The 21612-nt window shown below is 49.4% G+C and overlaps 1 protein-coding gene, 1 long non-coding RNA gene and 1 pseudogene across 4 annotated transcripts in view; 1 reads left to right on the top strand and 2 right to left on the bottom strand.

Annotated features, from left to right (window-relative positions):
- The window catches only part of CYTH3 (cytohesin 3), a 67388-nt gene extending 58332 nt beyond the window's left edge, over positions 1-9056 (bottom strand). For 2 of the 3 annotated variants that reach the window (XM_025274530.3, XM_045164308.1), the window contains exon 1: positions 8846-9056. In XM_025274530.3, coding sequence (XP_025130315.1) covers positions 8846-8882 — 37 coding nt within the window. In that variant the 5' untranslated portion in view covers positions 8883-9056. Of the gene's footprint in view, positions 1-8685; positions 8762-8845 lie in introns of those variants that run through there. The other variant, XM_044936228.2, reaches the window with a different exon arrangement.
- LOC123465348 lies at positions 79-7686 on the bottom strand. Its single transcript, XR_006640571.1, has 2 exons — positions 7236-7686; positions 79-5933 (listed from the first exon to the last, which is right to left on the bottom strand). It is a non-coding gene; the product is annotated as an uncharacterized LOC123465348 (long non-coding RNA).
- A 10593-nt stretch (positions 9057-19649) lies between the features above and the next one.
- On the top strand, positions 19650-20976 carry LOC102393209 (annotated as a pseudogene).
- Positions 20977-21612: the final 636 nt, after the last annotated feature.

The following is a 21612-nucleotide window of genomic DNA, read 5'->3' as shown; positions in this document are numbered from 1 at the left end:
CAAGCGCTCCTCCTGCAATTCCATACAGCCTTCAGGATGTTCTTGACTTCACTGGCTATTCCTTCTCGGTCTCCTTTATTGGGATGTCTGCAGTCCTGGGATTTTCCTCCTCTCTCAACTCTTTCTCCTGAGTGATCTCACTCATCCATTCCCATGAATTAAAATGAGTTTAAATCTTCCTAGCAGACTACACAGCTAAGCATCTTCCTACCATCTCTACCAGGACATCTCACAAACAGGTCCGATTTTAAACACCAAAACTGAAGTCCTGAGACTGTTTCCAGTCAAACCTGACCAGCTTGTTGCAGACAACCCTTCTGCCAAAAAACAACTAAAAAAGCTGAGCACGTTGTAAGAACTAACTGTGTGAAGGTATCAGAGGACCCAGGAGGCCAGGATCCCAGAGAGAAGGTGCAGTTTCCTCCTCGAGACACTTGCCAATTCAGGCAGAGTGAAAGGCCAAGAAGCTAGGCAGAGACAAGCAGTTGAGTACCTGAGGTCAGCAGAATCTCCAGCAGTCTGATGGACTGGGAGACCAAATTAGAACTCAGGGGCTGCCAAGCAGAAGAGGCGCTGGTGAACACCCCAAGCTTGCAGCTGGAACCACTGAAGAGCCATACCCTAGGAGAGGGGTAACCACAGGGGGACCGACCCTCACGGTTTTAAAGTGGTATTTCCCTATCCTAACTGCCTGCCAGAGGAAGACAGTCCCAAACTACCCCTACCATTTTTCATACCCATCATCCAGAATTTAATTAAAGCTTAACAGGCAATCTAGAATCAAGATCCTGTCTCTTGACAGGATCTTGATTGAAAACCAAGGGTGAAACAGACAACAGAATGTATTCACAGGATGCCCAAATGTTTATCAGACCCCTATAACTGATTAATACAGAAAGTCACGGACAAGATGAAAGTTTTTCATGGAAAACTGGTATCTAAAAAACAAAATCAAGAACACTGAAAAGGGCAATGGCTGAAATTAAGAATTTAACACAGAGTAGACAGAGATGAAGAGAGGATTAATGCACTGGAATGTAGATCAGGAGAAAATTATGCAGAGTGAAGCATGGAGAGATCGAAAGGATGAAGGACAGGAAAAACGTCGAAGAGATATAAAGACATGATGAAGAGGTAATCAGTGTCCCAGAGGAGAAGAGACAGGACATGCAGCCAAAATACTAAACGTGGAGACAGACGCTAAGACTTCTCCAAATCTAATTTAAGAGTAAGTCGTGTCACTGCCCTACCAAAAAGAACCACCACCACCGATTCCCATAAGGACCGATTCCAAGAAAACCCCCTCTGGACACTGCACGAAAACCTGATACAACGAAGAACCAGAGGCAGAGAGAAAAGTCTGAAAAAGCAGCGCAAGGTGGTGGGAGAGATACAGCACTCTCAACAAAACAAGCCTGATACAGCCGGCTGCCCAACAGAAGCGAGGGAAGGCAGAGAGCAGTGACTCCACACGTCGAAGCAGGGCAAGGAATAGCCAGCCAACCCACAACTGCATACCCAGAGAAACTGTCCTTCAAAAGTGAGAGCAAAATAATGACACCTTGGACCAAAAAAAAAAAAAGAAACAAGTGGACCCTCCAAACAGTTTTCTCTCAAGACTTGCCCTTCTCGTGAAGCTGCAGCACCACGTTCGGTCATAGGAGCCAGAAACCAAGGAGTCACCTCTGGCTTCTGCAGTTCCTTCTCCTTTAACCTCCAAGCTGTCAGTTCGTTTTTCTGATTCTCCAAAATACATCTAGCAAAGCCATGCAGATTAAAACAACACATCCTTTCTTACCAGGAGACGGCAAGACATTTTAAAAGTCCCACAAATGGCAAGAGCTGATTAGAATACTGATAACACACCTAGTGAGAAAGGAACCTGCCAACATCTGGGCAAACAGAAAGCATACCTAAACCCACAACTGCGATACTTGTGAGAAACTTTCACACGCTCATAAATGGAGATGAGCACCCGCTTAGTGCTGTTTGTAACGATCCAAATTCAAGGTGACAGTCCAAGTGCAGGACGAGAGAAGTAACATGTAAACAGGGTCTCCGTGACTGCATGAAGAGCCTCTACCTGGAGCTGCAGAACACCACACGCAGCACAACGCCATTTTTAATAGTTTTTAAACCAAAAAATAGATCCATGCATCGCTTGTGGGCACACACACACACATGTTCAAGCTTGAGAACCGTTCGGGGGGGGGCCCACATCACATTCATCATGGTTGCCTCGAGGAAGTACAGAAGGCAGGCAGGGAACCAGAACTGCTCGACAACAGTGAGTTCCACTCGCTCAGTTTACGAACAAGTATTTACTGGTGGCCTGTTACACACAGCGGCCCGGGTCTTGGAGACACAGTGGCGGGTAAAAGCAGACCACAGTCCTGCGTTCACAGAACTCACATTCTGAGAAAGAAGACACCAGCCATGAACGGGACAGGAGCAGGTGAGGAGTGATAAAGGCCAAGCAGAAAAAAGAAGGCTGGGAAAGGGGACAGTGAGATGCTGCTTATGACAGGCGGGTGGAGGAAGACCTCTGCGGAAAGGAGACACAGGAACAGAAGCCGGAAGAAAGGAAGCCAGGGCGTGCCCAGCCATCCAAGGGGAGACTGCTACGGGAAAAGCAGGGGCTGGGGGCGCTCGGTAGGTTCACGGAACAGCAAGGAGACCGGCAAGGGGACACAGGTGAGGGGACCCGTCAACGGAGGAGAGAGGGCAAGGACAGGCCGAGATAAGAGTGGTCTTCATGTTTTTAAAGGGTTATCAGTAATTCCCAGGTGACTCAGTGGTAAAAAATCGCCTGTCAGGCAGAGATGCAGGTTCGATCCCTGGGTAGGAAAGATCCCCTGGAGAAGGGAACAGCCAATCCACTCCATTATTCCTGCCTGGGAAATCCCACAGACAGAGGAGCCTGGCGGGCTACAGTCTATGGCACCAAAGAGAGGCAGACACGACAACCACCACCTGGGCTACCAAGGAAAGTTCGCAAAAGCCCGTGTGTGGTGCACACAGCTGCAAATGCCTCCTGTCCGGCCTCTTGGAGGAAAAGTGTGCAGCCCCCCGCCGAAGGCTCAGGCACCCCAGACCGCAGGTCCTGGATGCAGGCAGCAAAGGGCTCTGGGATAACCGAGGACAGCGTGGACGTGGAGAGGAGCAACACGACCTCTGGCTGCCGGAAGCCAAGGACAGCATCAGGGAGAACGGAGCACTAAGGGAGGGCTAAGGCAGCAGAAGGGGACCCCGCCTGAGCAATGGAGGCACGACGCTGCCAGGCACAGAGGTGAGACACGCGTCTGAAATGCCATCCTTGTTTTTTGTAAAGACCTGAAATCAGGCGACAGAACATGGAACAGCTACTATATGAACCCTGGGTAATGGGAACACGAGAGTTTCACTGCTTTCTGTGCTTTGCCTTCACTTCTGCCGCTCCATCCGCCTCACCCTGGGGCCGGGCCCTGGTCCTCGCCATCCCTCCTCCCCTCCGGCACAGGGCAGGGTGTCCAGCGGTTAAGGGCAAGGCCTCTGGAGCCAGCACACCAGGGTTCGAGGCCCGGCTCCACCACTTGCTAGCTGTGGAGCCTGAACCAGGTTACCTGGCTTCCCTGTGCCTCCACGGCTTCCCTTTTCATCCATAAACGGTGCTGACGGTAAGTCCCTACCAGGTTTATCGCTCAAAGTAAATAGGTTAAGATCCGTAAGGCAGGCGGGGCAGAACCGGACACAGAGGCCATTCTGTAAACATTAGCTACAATTATTTAAACATAAATCAAATGTCATTCCCCAGGTTGAAACCCTTCGTCGGCTTTATGCACCTTGAATAAAATGTGAATTCCTTACCTACTCAAACTGCCGGACACGTCCAGTTCCCTCTCTGCTCACACCACACAGGGGAGCTTTGGGCCATCTGCTGGCCAGGCCCTGGACCCCTTCAGGCCACCCCTGAAAGAGTTTTCTCCCCAGAGGCCACCTGCCCCCACCCCACCCACCCCACTCACCCCCAACCTCTCTTCACACATCAGCATAATCTGCAAGGACTTGATACATCTGTTTACATTTTTCATCAGTCTCCCATCTAAACAAAAGTCCGAGGAATGCAGGAAATTCAGCTGCTTTATTCATCATATTCACCCTTTCGCACAGGACCGGGCATTTGGCAGGGACAGTATCGATGTCTGCTGAATAACTGTTCTAGAAAAGAGTACTCTGAAAGCACCCATCGAGCCACTTTTGAAGCATTCAAAAGAAAGTGGTTAATTTCTTATGCATAGGCTGAAAACAAGTAATGTATTCCACAACTTTCTACATGCTATCCTGACATTTTAATATAGCAAAACTCGACAAAATACTGAAGCGTTATGTGGTACACCCGAAACTAATGTAGCACTGTAAGTCAACTATGTTTCAACTTCAAAATTTCTCTCAACAAAGGGTGTTTCCTTACCAGTGTACTATTTTTCTGTGAAACTAGTTTCCAGTTTGGGAAACAATGGAGATGGACAAGACTTTTTTTGAACACCAAAAACTAAACAGGCAAAGAGAGAGCTTTCAGTTTCCCTGCCTCCATCAGCCTCCCACCAGGTAACCACTGCTATGAGTTAGTTCCTTGTTGAGCCTTCCTGAGAATTTTCATGCAAACACTTCCTTTTTGCCCCCTTTTTGAAAACGGAAATGGTAACAAACAATGCACATTTGCTTACAATTTGCTTTTATAACTTAGTAAAAGGTTTGGAAGTCGTTGCCCATCAGTTCCTAAGGAGCCTCCTGATTCCTTTCTACAACCTCACATCTTCACTTGCCATCTGGGTATATAACCTGCAACACACACTCAGGTTATTCCCTATCTTTTACTATTACAAACCACACAGTGAATAATCTTGTATCTCACACATGTAAAAATACATGTTAAATTCCCGAACTAGCATTGCTGCCTCAAAGGATATGTGTGTGTGCACGCTCAGTGGCTCAGTCGTGTCTGATTCTTTGTGACCCCATGGGCTGTAGCCCTCCAGGCTCCTCTGTCCATGGGATTCTCCAGGCAAAAATACTGGAGTGGGTTGCCATTTCCTCCTCCAGGGGGTTTTCCTGACCCGGGGATTGAACCTGCATCTCCTGTACTGGCAGGCAGGTTCTTCACCACAGTGCCAAGCTGCTGCATCTCTTTTGGGCCCACCCAGAGAAAACCTCTAAGGATCTGAAGGAGAGGGAATTTAAAACAGGGGGGTGGTTACACGTGTGATAGAGAAGCCAAGGATCATACAGGAAATAGTGAGACGATGCAGAGATAGCAAGAGGAACAAGCAGCCACCATCTCTACACTGGAGGGTCAGAGGAAGGATGGCTTTCCAAAGCTCAGGGACTGGGTCAACAGGCAGGAGCTGGAGCCAAAAGCAGATCAGCCGGCTAGACACATGGCCGGCCGGAGGCAGAAGGAGGGGGCGGATGATAACCTGGAGCCTCCCTGAGCTCCTGCCATCAGGTCACCCAACGGCGCCTCCCATCGGCCAAACTGCGCCCGAGGTGAGCCCCGCGGCGGGCGCAGGGCAAGCGATGGATCCACACCCACCAAACCCTGGCCGGCGCTGCCCCAATAAGAGCGGTAACTGATGGATACTCTGGCCCACAGATGGTTTCAGGTGTGGGGGTTATCGCTCGTCTGACAGGCGGAATCTGGGATCTCAACCTGGTCTTAATTTATATGAGTTTTATTGAAGGAGGTGGAGCAGCTGTTCACCTAAAGCGCAGATTTCACTCGCATGTACACGGGCTGCGGTGCAGGGTGGGCGTGGGGGGCTGGAAGAGGGAGGGGCAAGCCCAGGAAAGTTCTTCACTTCATCTGCCACAGATGGTCCACGCAGGAAGTTCAATCAGACGGGTTCCCAAACTGAGCCTTAGGACGGTGGCAACCAGCCAGACAAGCCAGGCACCTTCCAAATACAGACAGGTCTCAAGAACTGGTCGAGAACGGAAAGGCATAAGGGCCCCCGAAGGAATCAAAAATACCTTAACTGCACTCAACGCTCGGTTATAAACAACAATGTGCTCTTGTCTCTAAGTACCCTCTACGTGTTCCTCCTTAGAAAGGCCTTCCAGCCATTCCTACCACATCCTCTCCTTATCCTACATTTAAAGAACAAATAATGCCCTGGAGGAAAACTTCAAGCAGCAAGCAGGAGTCTCCGGTGAAGTCTCCTAACCCGACCAGGATATTAGCAAAAAAGATATTTTAAATCCTTTTGCCCCTGGCATGACTACTGTTTGAATAGATTATTTACCCTCTCTTGTAAACAAGCTGAAACTGACTTCCCCATATACAGTTCAAAGTTCTGTACTACACTCTTAAAAATATGCCAAAAAAACCTTACGTTTGCAAATGACTGGCACGTGAAATTATTCTCTTCCAAAGAGCTGAACTTCAGCTTTAAAAACAAGAATTTTAAAGTGAAGCAATTTTTTTTTAGAAATCTATATGGTGATAAAAACTAGCGAACTGTAAAGAGGTATGTTAACTTCAAAACCTCCATCAATACAATTAAATATAAGCATACCAAATTTTTATAATAATCACTGTATAATGACTCTTCTTTCAAAACTCTAAGATTTCCACTTACTCAAAAACATATTCATTCTAAGACTGCCAAACATATTTTACAAGTGCCTTTCATAAAGCAAGGAAGAAAGACTTTATAAACTGTATCAATACCCGTTAATGCCACAGGGACATTTAGCAGATAATAAGTATCTGTTCACTGTTGACTGTTCCAGTGAAGTGAATCAAATGACACATACATTAAAAACAATCATAGCCCTTTTCCCACTACAGGGTAAATTTTTAATAAGTTTTTTCCCCAAATTTGAAAGTAATATATACCATTCCATAAACTTGGAGAATAAAAACTGGGAAAATAAAACATCTGTATATCAGTTTTTACATTGTTTAGACCATAATACATAAGACTGCTTATTTTTTATGCTGGTGAAATATTTCATCCAAAAATGTCCCATAATTTACTTCACCAATCTATTAGGCACCGCAATTTCCAATTCTGTAGTATGAATAGTGTTAATGCAAGCCTTCTGTGAGAGATATTTTTCTGACATCTCAAGACTGTATCCCCAGAAAGAGCTATGTTAATAGCCCAAAGTTTTGAGACTTTTGAGATGTAATACTATCCTTTGCTCTAGTCCTCAAGATCTATTCTGGCTTCCGTTTTTACAAACATGTATACCTGCTCTGACCTTCAAGTTTTCTTCTTGATTCACAGAATCCGAAACACCTTCGAATGAAATCGCCAAGCCAGCATGCTCCCTGGACGCGAATGTTAAACATTTAAGTATTATAGTGGTTCAGCCTTCATTTTCTAAGGAGGAGCTGCTTGTCTGCCTGTACTGTTACCCCAGCTGTGACAGGCAGGAAGCAGGGCGTCCAGGGAAAATCCATCTCTTGGACGCTTCAGACGGCAGTCTGGCTGGAGGAGGGTGTGCACCTGGGCTCCTTCTTCCCACAGAACTTTCCATCATAAACAACATAGCCACTCGTGCCACAGTGCTACCCCTAGCTTCAACCAGGAGAAGTGAACTCCGCAAATGCCAGGGATCGGGCCAACTTCCCACCCTCCCAGCCCCGCCGGCTTACTGCGAGGCAAACATCTCCCCCTGGAGCATCACTTAAATTCTAGAAAGCACCTTGATTAACTACTTCATCCCGAAGCGTTCAATGCTGCTGATTCTTACAGGCAGCTGCTCCGGCAGCCTGTAATTAAGATTTTTTTTTTTTTTCTTTTCCCCAAACGCTCCCTTATTACAAGAGATTCTGATGATTCCGTCTGTCAGCATTTAGGAGATCTTTAGCAAAAACACACACAGAGAGATCCTTCACTTCCAGTGTTCCTGTAAAAAAACAGGGGTATTAACCCTTTGTGTCCCAAGCCAACGACTCACTCCATCCATAGACATTATGCAGACGCCTTATTCGGTTTGAAAGGCGTAATTCGCAGCATGACACGACAGCAATCTGTATTCCACTAAACAATTTAGAGTCAAAGCGAATCTTCCAGCAAGAGGTGACTGAGCGTCGGACGGGCAGCCTGGTTCTCTCTGGTCCCACCTGCGGGCGGGCAGCAGTTCCCGACTCCGACCCTCGTCTCCTCTGACTTTTCACTTATTGTTTTCGGCTGACTCCGTCACGTTCCCTTACTTTCTAACACGCGTGTGCCCTCGCTGCCCCCTCCTCACTTAAACGACCCCCGTGACCACTTGGGACCTAAAGCCAAGAAAACTGTCACGATGCTCAACCTTCTCTCCGCGGCCGCCCTTCCTGGAACCGGGGTATCCCCAATTCCAAACTTTGCCCTCCCGGTTTCCCGGGGTCCCCCCTGGCAATCCGCACCACCTGGGGAAGACGCCAGGAGGGTGGTCACCGGCGGTTGGGCTCCGAGGGCGTGGACGCCCTTGGCGACAGGAGGCGGGGAAGGTCGCCCCCAAGGTCCCCCGCCCCGGGGAAAGCGACCGCCGAGTCCCGGCCCGAGCCTCCTGGCGACCCCCGCCGTTCCGGACGCTCGCCCGGCCCGCGCGACGACCCCGCCGGCCCCCGCCTCGGGGTCCCCAGCACCCCCGCCTCGGGCTCCGGGGCCCGGCGCGCCGCGGGCCTCGGCGGTCGACAGCCGGCAGCGCTTTTACCCAGACGCGGTCTCCTCGGGCGGACCCGGACCCCCAGCCCCCGAGCCGGGAGCGGCCGTCCCCGCTCCCCGGCGGTCCGGCGCGTCCGCGACTCCCCCGCCCCCGCCCCCCGCCCCGGCCCCAGGCCGCCGGGCGGGCCGGCCACACCTCCGACACTCACCGCCGCCGCCCTCGCCACCGCCGCCGTCTTCGTCCATCTTGAGGCGGCTGCCGCAGCCGGCGAGCCCGGGGCCGGCGGGCGAGGGGCCGCGGGTGCGGAGCGCGCGGGCGGCCGGGCAGCTCCAGCAGCGCGCGGGCCGGGTCGCGGCCCGGGCCTCCTCCCGCGGGGCGGGGCGCTCAGCGCGCCGCGCCGCCGTCACGTGGCGCGCAGGCCCCGCCCCGGGCGCGGTGGGCGGGGCCCCGCCGGCCCCCCTCGGGAGCGCGCGCGGCCCTGCCCGGAGACCCCCGCGCGTCTGAGACTGGGCTCTCGCGGGCAGGGGCCGGGGGGTGAGGCGTCGCGCCTCGCCCAGCCCCCGCTTTCCAGCAGGCTGTGGACCGACGTGGGGTCCGGAGCACAAAACCCGGCGACGAGGGGCTTGGGGGGGTGGTCCGGGGGGGGTCCTCCTCCCACGTGTGCCCAGCGAAAAAGCTCGAGAAACATATTTAAAAGTCAAGCCTTCCTCCTTGGTCCGGAGGCATTTCAGAGTCATTCCAGCTTTTCAACCCTTTCTGGGGTGTCATGGAGGCTCTCCTTTCCTGGCGATGAGTGCGCTTTGACATTAATAAAGTGTAAAGCTTGTGGATGAACGTTATCTTAAGGCTGGAACCGAATCCCCAGCTGGCACACCTGGGGCCCACCCTCAGAGGGGTCGGCCAGACGCAGACGTTCCTGCGCTTTCGCGCCAGCCGCCCTGGGCAAGCTGCCAGCTGCCCTGGATTTACGATTCAGAGGGAGCTCTGAATTCAATTTCCCGTGGGCACAGCCAGGGTCCTCGGCACAGGCCTCCTGGGCAGCAGGCCTCCGCTGGCCCCTGCTCCGGACCTCCTTTCCCATTTCATATCTTGTTTCCAGTAAGTTCTCTGCTTCCCCCACACCACCACCACCATTGAATGTGACCCCTCCCAAGCTTTTCTGTTCAATTTGCTTGGACTAAATTGCATTAAAGAAAAGGAAACATTGTAATGGAGGAGATAATTCATCTCTAATACAGTTTACCAGCAACTGTTTTATATCTACAGATGGCCCATTGAGTTGAAGGAACTTTCTGCTGTCATTTATCAAAACGGGCCGTTTTCACTTTCTTTGTTTGAGGTTGTGGGATGATTCCAAAGAATTCAATTTCCTAATAATCTCACGAGTTATACAACCAGCATTTTGGGTGCTGCTCAAGGCTCCCCACATACTTCTGGGTGCAGATAAGATGTGTGGCTGCTTACGTGACAAAGGCACAGCAGAAAAGGGGTCTGGGTATCAGGTCTCAGCCCTCAGACTTGGCTTCCTGATCTTGTTCCTGTAGCCTTGGTTATCTTGGAGATAACAGCGTAGTTACTGAGAAAGAATGACAGTATACTTTGAACTTGATAATGTGACATGTGCAGCTTTGAACTCAATGATATTATCAATTTTAAACACTTTTCAATGTCAGTTCCGAATTCTTTAGGTTTCTTAGAGCGTGATCTGTAGATGCTTCTCCCAAGTTTGAGTCTGAAAATTGCTTCTCCAATCACCACCTAAGCTCATTTCCATCAGAATCAACCATAGCCGCGTTATTTGTAAGCAGAGAGTTAGATCAATATTATCCCCACAGCTTAGCCAGGGCCTCCATTTCCACAAAGCCTGCAAAAAGTGTTGGGAGAATAAAGGCTTAAGGTATACACCTTTCTTTCTGCACTTGAATGGCGTAATTGGAAGACTTAAAAACCTGCAGTGTGCAAAGGAATGAATATCTAATTGAAAAATTAGAATTTTTTTTTTTTAAAAAGGAGCTGCCTTCCAGTGTCTCTTAAATCCCACCAAGATGTGCTGTGCTATACTCAGTCACTATGGCGTGTCCGACTCTTTGTCTGACTCTTTGTGCACTATGGACTGTAGCCTGCTAGGCTCCACTGTCCATAGGATTCTCCAGGCAAGAATACTGGAGCAGGTTGCCATTTCCTCCTCCAAGGGGTCTTCCTGACCCAGGGATCTAACCCACTTCTCCTATGTCTCCTGCATTGCAGGTGGATTTTTTACCACTGAGCCACTGGGGAAGCCCCTCCCACCAAGGTAGTAGGCTTTTTAATCTGCTCACAGGCAGATTGCTCCTACAAAGGAAAATTAAGTATCCTAGTTATCCACTGAGATAGGCACTCACTTTATGCCCATCTATGTTACTTAGATGTTGAAAGCTTTATAAGTCAACCTGTAAGGAAAACAATTCATGTGGCAGACACCACTCCAAGGTAGCAAGTGTTAAACCCAAAACCTTGTTGCAATCTCATTCCATCAGACAATACATATTTAGGGACTTAATTTGTTTCAAGCACTGCCCAGGTTCTGGGAATACGATGATGAAAAGGATAGATTCCTTTCGTGCCTTCAAGGGCCTTCTGACCTAGGAGGAATGTAGCCATTAAGCAAATAATTACTCAAATAATTATTTAATTGAAAATTTGATGTCCTGCTCTATTTATGGCATCATCATCTCAATGAACATAAGTCTGAGCAAACTCCGGGAGATAGTGAAGGACAAGGAAGCCTGGCATGCTGCAGTCCATGGGGTTGCAAAGAGTAGGACACAACTGAGCGACTGAACAACAACAACTCTATTTAGACTTTCTCTTACTGTTTTCCTGTCTACTGGCTTTGCAGCCTTGAAACTCCTTCAGACCAAGACTGTAGTCTGTATTTATTATGTCTCTGTGAGCCACTGCAGGGCCTGGCCGTATCAAAGAAGGGGAGAAAGCAACAGTATTTGCTTGAATTGGACGTATCTGGTTTTGCTGCTGGACGACCATGGCAATCAGAAGTGGGAGACATCTTGAAAACATGTTGAAACCCATTTATCAGCCTTTGCCCATTGCAGAAAGAGCTTAAGAAATCAAAAAAATGTGCACACATTCCGGAAAGGTCAGAGGACTTCTCCTTTGTATTCATCTCAGTCCTCCAAGAGAAAGTCTACGCAGTTGGACAGAAGGGTCCTCGCGCAGCACTGACATCACAATAGCCCACACTCTGCCAAGGCCAGTTTCTTCACCCTCAGCCAGAAAGAGGCAGCCCACGCCGCCTGCACAAAGCAGTTCCCGTGTCCTCTGATAACCAGTCAGGAGATTCAGAGACAGCAGTGACCGTCAGCAGATGGAAACCTCAGCTAATCCCTTACATCTGCTCAGGGATCTGGTCCAGCCTGGGGAAGGCGCACACAGTGGCCCGCTCACTGCCAGATCACAGTCACGAAAGGAAAACAGTGCTTTCAGAAATCTAATTTCATCTAGGAAAGAAAATGTCTCATTGGAGTGGAGATGATTTTGTGCAGACTAGCGTTCTCCACTCTGCCCAGGCGAACAACAGGGGTCCAAGTGTCAAGTCACATCCTCATTAAATGTTCAAAGACCCAGACATCACTTCCTTCACAGAGTCCATCTCCCTTTCCAATCATTCAGGGCAGTCTACCTTGGTCGTGTTCTCTTCCCCCTTGGAATCCACACAACTGACTTGAGTTCCGTGGCTTCATGTTACCAAGGGCAGCTTAATTCCTTTCGGATTGATTAGTCACTTGCATTTTTGCAAGAACAAAGGCGGGCCAAATTTCTCAGTAATGGTAAACTTGGGGTGGGGGGGAATAACTTGGCCACCATTTTGAGCTATTTCTTTGGAAGAAAGCCATTTCACATACCCACTTGAGGCAACGTGGAAATTGAGTTCTCAAACACAAAGTGTCTTCTGTAGTAATAAAAAGCTGTCTTATTTTTATCTCCCTCTTCATTTTTATAGGACGTCCCTGGCCTACAAAAACAAAAACAAAAAAAATTTTTTTTTCTAATTTAAAAAGGTCCCCTTCAGAAGTTGGTCAGAGTCTGCTGTGTGCAGCTTAAACTCATTAGGAAAACCCATCCCCAGGTGCAGAGTGGACTGTCGGACAGGCAACTAAAAAGGAAAAAAATGTGAAAATGACAAACATCAGGACATAGGACATCTGTGATCCCTGTCCTCTGAATAGAAACCACTCTTAGCTAGCAATTGAGTGGCAGAACAACACCCCTGACAGTATTCTGTGACCCAGAGAGCCTCATTGTGCCCGAGCAAATGTGAGTCTGCAGTTCGACCTGTCGGATGGCGAAAGCCAGCCACGAGTTCCCGTCATTCACTGACTTTGCCCAGTAAGGTCATTAGGTCCCAGCCACGAGGCATCACAGCACGTCACCTCTGCTAAGTGGATATTTCAGGCTCTAAAGTCAGATGGCCCAGGCACTTTGAGTTCTTGGCTGTGCGACCTCGGGCAAATGACTTCACCTCTCCTACCACCCTAGTTTCTGCGGCTGAAATAGAACCGACAATGACTCTGCCCCATACAGCTACTCTGAGAACTAGAGCTAGATCTAGCATACGCCACGAGTATATGGCACACAGTAAGCACTCAATCGATGCTCATCCTGTCCCGTACAGAAAGCTTCTCTGCTCCCTCTTCCACGAGCCCGCCAGGATGTAGGTGACAGGATTGGGAGGCAAGGGTGGATCTCAGTAAGGGCTCCCCGCCTTCACCGCCACCTTCTAGCTGCTCTGCTTCCGAGTCTGTCCTCGGGAACACGCCTTGCCACGCCACACGCCCTCTGCTTGTGGATTGTCCCACACGTGATACCTCCTCAGTTGTGTAAAGAACTGGGGGGGCTTCCCTGGAGGTAGAGTTAAGACTCAGCACTCCCGCTGCAGGGGGCACTGATCCCTGGTCTGCATGTGCCACACAGCGCAGCTGCCCCTCCACAGCTACAAAAAGCCTATAGCTACCATCGTACTTATTTTTGAAAGACTGACAGATTTTCCCCTGAGATTGGGAACGAAGCCAGGATTTCACTCTCAGCACTGCCGCTCCTCAGAGTCCTAGAAGTTCGAGCCAGAACGAACTTGCAAGAAATGCAAGAAAAGGCACACAGATGCCAAAGGAAAACACAAAAGCGCTCCTATTTACAGATGATATGCTTGTCTACACAGAAACTTCCAAGGGATCCGTTTAAAAAGTCTCCTGGGACTTAGAAGTGAATTCAGTAAGGTCACAGGATGCAACAGCCACGTATAAAAGCTAGCTGTATTTCTGTATACTGGCACCCAACACGTGCAGGTTCCCTCAGAGCACTGCCCCCAGAGAACCCCTGGTACCTCTAATTGCTCCCCGAAGGCCCCAGCTGCTTTGCGGTTACCTGGGGCCGGGTGGTGTTGCCTGGGGCGTGAAGGAGCCCCAGAAGTTTAACCTAAAAAAACAAAACGAACAAAAAGAAAACTGATGAAATGTGGTTGTACTTAAAAGGAGGTAGTCTGGCTTTCTGTGTATCAGGTTTGTGTGTTTGGAATTTGGGGATCCTTGCTGCCATTTATAGTTTTTGTTCATGTACCGAGCTGAATCGTGTCCCCCCTCCCAAAATTCACATCCACCCGGGACCTCAGAATATGACCATATTTGGAAGTAGGGTCTGTCCAGATGTAGTCAGTTAAGAGGAAGCCGTACTGGATTAAGGTGGGCCGTAAATCCAGGGACTGGTGTCCTTATACAAGGAGAGGATGCATGAAGGGGAGATGGCCAAGTGACAGAGGCGAAGCCTGGAGGGAAGCAGCTAGCATCTAAGGAAAACCAGGGACTGCTGGGGACCACCCACAGCCAGGAGAGGGGCTCCAGTCGGCCTACTGACACCTTGACTTCAGACATCTGGCCTCCAGGACTGAAAGAGAATTCATTTCTGTTTGTTTAATTTTTTAAAAAATTTTGGTTGAGATGAGTGGCATGCTGGATCTTATTTCCCCGACCAGGGATTGAACCCACATCCCGTGCATTGGAAGTGGGAAGTCTTAACCACCAGGGAAGCCCCACATTTCTGTTGATTTTAAGCACCCAGTTGGTGATCGTTTGTCACTAGGAAACAAATACGGTCAGATTCTGCCTTTCTGATGATCTAGAATAAGTAGCATCTTGCTAAAGATGCCTTAGGGGTTGGGGGAATGGTGGGGAGGGGGTCCCCGGCCAATCAGTGTGACTTCCTCACCAGGAGAGTGGATCCCAGATCCTATTTGGGAATTAAAGAAGTGTCTTCTATGCCAGAAAAAATGGGGCACACCCTCAAGCACGCAGCATTTTTCTGTGTGCAAAGAAGAGCTGGAAACACGGCAAACAAAAATCACATTCTTGCTCAGCCACATGAATGCGCTGCCCGGGGCACGCTCGCCCGGCGCCTGCTTGCTCAGCAGAAGGCTGCAAGGGTCAGCTGGCTGGGAGCTTAGTCACAGCCTTTGGAAACCTCCTCCACAGCTTCCGAGTTCAAAGGAGAGGAGGAGGAGGCTCCCGGACGATCCCAGGGAGACACCCACCGGCACAGGTGAGTCAGGTTGTGACGCTGTCCTCGTTTCTTCAAAGGTTTTCAAGTTGTCTCACCTTCTCCTGAGTGGAGGCAAGTTCCTCCTAGGTCTCTGCCCTGGTCTTCACCTTTCCACCTCCTTTTAATTCTCTAGACTTCCCTGGTGGCTCAGATGTTAAAGAATCCACCTGCAATGCAGGAAACCTGGGTTCGATCCCTGGGTTGCAAACATCCCCTGGAGAAGAGAATGGCAACCCACTCCGATATTCTTGCCTGGAGAATCCCATGGACAGAGGAGCCCGGTGGGCTCCAGTCCATGGGGTAGTAAAGAGTTGGACTCGACTGAGCGACTATCACTTTCATTTTCAGGACTAGAATAGGCAGTAGCGGTGCGTGGCTGTCCCCCGCAGCCCCACTGACAGCAGCACAGTCAGTCTCTGCAACATCCCCAACATCCTCCCATGTCCATCGTGGAATAAGCACAATATTCTGATAACAATTTCTAAGCACCTGCTGTGTGCCAACCTCTGTACGAAGCCCCCTCCTAGCTGCCCTCCAGAGAGGTATTGTTAGGCCCCTCCAGAAGCCAGGAAGCTGAGTCCCAGGGACATAAATTACAGCTGTGGATGGGACTTCCCTGGTGGTTCAGTGGTTAAGACTGTGCTTCCACGGCAGGGAGCAGGTGTTCCATCCCTGGTCAGGGAACTGATATCCTGCGTGTCGTGCGGTGCATCCAATAAAAAAGGAGAGAAAAATAAAACAAAATAAAAATGTGTAAAGAAATAAACTCTGTGCCCGACACCACCCAAGTAGAAAGTGGAGGCCCTGCCAATCATCTTGCCTCCACTGCCCTGACTCTTTTAAGACACGGTCCAGCCTCTGAAACATAGAAAAAGGCAAACATTCCAGTTACCCCTGGAATAGCACACGTCCGGGGAGTGTCTAGCCTTCTGCCTGGACATGACAGATGTCCTCATCTGCACCCTTCCTTCTTTAAGTTCCTACCACGTGCCATGGGCATCCATCAAGAGGCGCAGCTTCACGTGTAGGGCTGAACTTTCAAATGACTGGCCAGAGGGTTCGGGTTGGAGAGTAAGTACTCAGGGGGTACGAGGGCTCCCTGAAGGGGAGGCATATACTTTGGAACCAGACGGAGGGGGTGGAGGCACGACATTGTGAAGGTGCTGAATGCTGCTGAATTGTGCACTTTAGAATGGCCGAGGTGGGGACTTCCTGGTGGCCCAGTGGTTAGGACTCCAGTGCAGCGGGGTACAGGGTCGCTCCCTGGTCGGGAAACGAAGATCCCACATGTTTCAAGGTCCAGGCAAAATTTTAAAATTTTTAAAAAGAGAAATAGATAGCTAATGGGAAGCTACAGTGTAGCACAGGGAGCTCAGCTCGGTGCCCCGTGACGATCTAGAGGACTGGGAGGGAGGCTCAGGAGTGAGGGGTTGTATGTATACGTATAGCTGATTCATGTCATTACATAGCAGAAACTAACACAACACTGTAAGCAATTATACTTCAATTAAATAAATCATCCAGCTCTAAAAATAAGTGGGATAATTAATTAATTAAATTAAATGGTTTATTTTTAGGTAATAAACAAGGACCAACTGTGTAGCACAGGGGCCTCTACTCAATACTGTTACAACCTATATGGGAAAGAATCTGAAAAAGAGTAGCTATATGTGCATACCATATATATATAACCTAGACAGCATATTAAAAAGCAGAGACACTACTTTGCCAACAAAGGTCTAGTCAAAGCTATGGTTTTTCCAGTAGTCATGTATGGATGTGAGAGTTGGACTATAAAGAAAGCTGAGTGCCGAAGAATTGATGCTTTTGAACTGTGGTGTTGGGGAAGACTCCTGAGACTCCCTTGGACTGCAAGGAGATTAAAGTAGTCAATCCTAAAGGAAGTCCTGAATATTCACTGGAAGGACTGCTGCTGAAGCTGAAACTCCAATACTTTGGCCGCCTCATGCGAAGAACTCACTCATTGGAAAAGACCCTGATGCTGGGAAAGATTGAAGGCGGGAGGTGAAGGGGACAACAGAGGATGAGATGGTTGCGTGACATCACCAGCGCGATGGACATGAGTTTGAGCAAGCTCCAGGAGTTGGTGAAGGACAGGGAGGCCTGGCGTGCTGCAGTCCACGGGGTCTCAGAGTCGGGCACGACCGGGCAACTGACCTGAACTGACCTGATATGTACATATATAACTGACCGCTGTGCTGTACACCTGAAACTAAGACAATGTTGTAAATCGACTACACTCACACATATAGGGACTTCCCAGGTGGCTCAGTGGTGATGGATTCACCTGCCAATGCAGGAGACTCAGGTTCGACCCCTGGGTCAGGAAGATCCCCTGGAGAAATAAATGGAAACCCACTCCAGTATTCTTGCCTTGGAAACCCCATGGAATGGAGGAGCCTGGCGGGCTACAGTCCGTGAGGTTGTACAAAGTCAGGCACGACTTAATAACTAAACACACACACACACAGAAACGAAAATAAAATGGTTGATTTTATGTGTGCTGAATTTCGCCTTAATATAATAAATTAAAAGGGTTTGGGAAACAAAGACGAAGCAGCCCCACGGCTGATGACTCTATGCGGTCACATCCTAAAAGCCCATCACACGTCTTTGCTGGATCCACAATCAGGAAGCAGCCGACTCCCCAGGACAGCCCTGATGTTGGCGGGTCACCCGGTGAACCGCACCAGCGCACAGTTCGCTGGCACTGTCCTCCCCTCCCATGTCGGCGTCCCCACCTGTCACACGCCCTGGTCACACTCCAGTTGAAGTAGGACAGGATATCCAGGGACTGGAAAGGAGGGTTAGCTGAGAGGTGACTCGAGGAGTTGGATTCTCCAACACCTGCCCCTTCAAGGCCATGAGCTCCCCTCTGGTGGCGCTTCTAGAAAACCGATGACAGACAGAACTACCTGCCCACGTCGCTGGGCACCCTCCCCAGGGAGCATGATGAGATGGCTGCCTAATTGCTGGGTGGCCTCTGACGGCTGTGACCTGCTGAGACATGTCACCCGGCAGGTTCTCCAAGAGAAGCTGCAGGAGGCCCCAGCAGGACCGACCTGGCCACAGGTGAGGAAGGGCAGCTGCCAGCCTTCCTGATGGGGAGAGAAAGAAAGTGAAAGCCAAGGGGCATCTGAACCATGCCGGCAGAGGTGCCCAAGGAAATCCTGGCCCACAGGCGGTCACAGCAGCCGGATGCAGAACAGCCAGAGGTGAAACAGAAAACCAGTGAGAACAGAAAACCAGTGAGAATGTGCTCTGCTCTGTGCTCCGTGTGACCTAAGTGGGAAGGAAATCCAAAAAAGAGGGGACACGTATACATGGGCATCCCAGGTGGCACAAGTGGTAAAGAACCTGCCAATGCAGGAGACATCAGAGACTCAGGTTAGATCCCTGGGTCAGGAAGAGCCTCTGGAGGAGGAAATGGCAACCCACTCCAGTATGCTTGCCTGGAGAATCCCATGGACAGAGGAGCCTGGCAGGTTTGCATCCATGGGGTCGCAAAGAGTCAGACACGACTGAAGCGACTTAACATGTACACGTATGTATACATATAGGTGATTCACTTTGGTGTACAGCAGAAACTAATACAACATTGTAAAGCAACTACACTCCAGTAAAAATTAATTTAAAAATGAAACAAACTTTAAGACGTCCCTGGTCTCTACTGGTCAAGGCTCCATGCTTCCAGCTCAGGGGGCACAGGTTCCACCCCTGGTTGGGGAACTAAGATGCCACATGCCGTGAGGCACGGCCAAAAATAAAGTGAAATAAACAAAAAATAAATTTCCTAAAATAAATGATGAAATGGTAATTAAACACACACACACACACACAACGATGGCTAAAGGTGGAAACTCCCAAGTATCCATCAGCCATCAATGGAGGATGAGTAAACGATGAATCACTGCTCAGCTGTATAAAGCAATGACACACGCTACACTGTGGATGGACCCCGAAAACATCACGTCCTGCGAAAGAAGACGGACGCAGAAGACCACATGCTGCAGGAGTCCATGTACATGAAATACCTCGAGTAAGTCAATACACAGACACAGAAAGCCAGGAGGAGGTTGCCGGAGGTGGGGGCATGGTGGATGAGGAGTGCCTGCTTCCTGGGTGTGAGTTTCCCTTCGAGGGTGAGGAAAGTGTGTGGGGGTGGGTTAGAGGCGGTGGTCTCACAACGTCACAAATGTGCTAAATGCTTCTGAACTTGCACTTTAAAATGGTTCGTTGGGCGCTCTATTTGGGACTTCATGTTGGAATGAAAAAAGGCCTGGGATTTGGTGGAGACGTGCCCACTCCACTGCTGCGTACGTTTTCGGGGAGCTCGGGCTCCGTCTCCACTCTTGTGCCTCCCTCGCCCATTCCTGCTCTGGTTCACATGTTTGGCCACGACCATGGCTGAATACTCCTATGTGAAGTCCACCAAACTCGTGCCTAAGGGAACCAAGGCCAAGAGCAAGAAGAAAAAGAGCAAAGAGAAGAGAAAAAGAGAAGTGTATGAAGAAACTCCGCTTGATATTGTTGGAATGTGGGGGACAGTAAAAAACTTTGGTGAGATTTCAGGAACCATAGCAACTGAAATGGATAAAGGAACCTAAATGGATAAAGGTTCCCTTGGGCACGAGTTTGGTGGACTTCACATAGGCGTATTCGGCCATGGTTGTGGCCAAACACGTGAACCAGAGGAGGAATGGGTGAGGGAGGCACGAAAGTGGAGACGGAGCCCGAGCTCCCCAAAAACATATGCACCAGTGCAGCGGGCACGTCTCCACCCAATCCCAGGCCTTTTTCCATCCCAACGTGAAGTCCCAAATAGAGTGCCCAACGAACCATTTTAAAGTGCAAGTTCAGAAGTATGTCAAGTCCACTTGACAATGGACTTTTTACACTGGGAGCTTCACAAAAAGAAGCTGATGAGGGCCTTAGTCCTCCAGAGCAGTTTACAGCTGTCAAACAGTCTGATTCCAGAATTGCCCTGAAATCTGGCTATGGAAAATACCTAGGTATAAATTCAGATGGACTTCTTGTTGGGCATTCAGATGCAATTGGACCTAGAGAGCAGTGAGAACCCATCTTTCAAGATGGGAAAATGGCTTTACTGGCCTCCAATGGCTATTTTATTAGATGCAATGAAGCAGGTGATAGAGAAGCAAAAAGGAAAACGGCAGGAGAAGAAGAAATGGTAAAGATCAGATCCTGTGCCAAAAGAGAAACCAAGAAAAAAGATGATATTCCAGAAGAAGACAAAGGAAATGTCAAACAGTGTGAAATCTGCTGCTGCTGCTGCTAAGTCACTTTAGTCGTGTCCAACTCTATGTGACCCCCTAGATGGCAGCCCACCAGGCTCCCCTGTCCCTGGGATTCTCCAGGCAAGAACACTGGAGTGGGTTGCCATTTCCTTCTCCAATGCATGAAAAGTGAAAAGTGAAAGTGAAGTCACTCAGTCGTGTCCGACTCTTAGCAACCCCATGGACTGCAGCCTACCAGGCTCCTCCAGCCATGGGATTTTCCAGGTAAGAGTACTGGAGTGGGGGGGGTGCCATTGCCTTCTCCAAGTGTGAAATCAATTACCTAAAAATATTCCAGAGCTTCCAGGACCACAAGCTTAATATAAGTAAAGAAGACAGTAAAATTCTGAAAAAGGCCCAGAAACATGGATTCTTGCATGAAACACTTCTGGACAGGAGGGCCAAACTGAAAGCTGATAGATACTGCGAATGACCAGGATTTTGTTTCTGTCTTTTCCTTTTGTTTTTTCTGAATAATAAAATCAGTGTTTTTACAAGAATTAAAAAAAAAGATTTGTTTTTTAAGAAAGTTGTATACATTTTTGTGGGAAAATCTGCACAACATACAATGTACCAGGTTAGCCATCGCAAAGTATCTGGTTCAGGGGAAGGAAGTACATTCACGTTGTCACGCAACCACCACCACCACCACCACCATCCACCTCCAGAATTTTGTCATCTCCCCAAACTGAAACTCTGTCCTCATTAAACACTAGTTCCCCAGCCCCCTCCCTGGAAGGAAGGGGGGGAAGGAAGGAAGGAAGGAAAAAAAAAAAAAATAGAAGCCCACCAACCCATCTAGATCCCTTTCACAGTGACTGTTTTAGCCACAGACTGGATCTGGGTCAAGGTGACCACAGCCCCTTCGGAATCCACCCTTCACCCTCCACCGTCATCCCCAGGGATGCGACTCAGTAGGCAACAAGTCAAAATAAAAACGTGCGCAGGACAGCTGCATTCTCGGCGGGCCTGTGAGATGCCGGTGGGAGAAAGTGCTGTCCTGGGCCTTAGACAACAGCTGCACGAACAACTCTCAAGTTGAAGTGCAGGAGAGAGGCGTCTGGGCTGC

Source organism: Bubalus bubalis, chromosome 24 (genome assembly GCF_019923935.1).
Source record: "Bubalus bubalis isolate 160015118507 breed Murrah chromosome 24, NDDB_SH_1, whole genome shotgun sequence".
In the NCBI taxonomy this organism is placed as follows: Eukaryota; Metazoa; Chordata; class Mammalia; order Artiodactyla; family Bovidae; genus Bubalus; species Bubalus bubalis.
The sequence above is the reverse complement of the archived record's forward strand: the minus strand, read 5'-3'. Positions and strand labels throughout refer to the sequence as shown.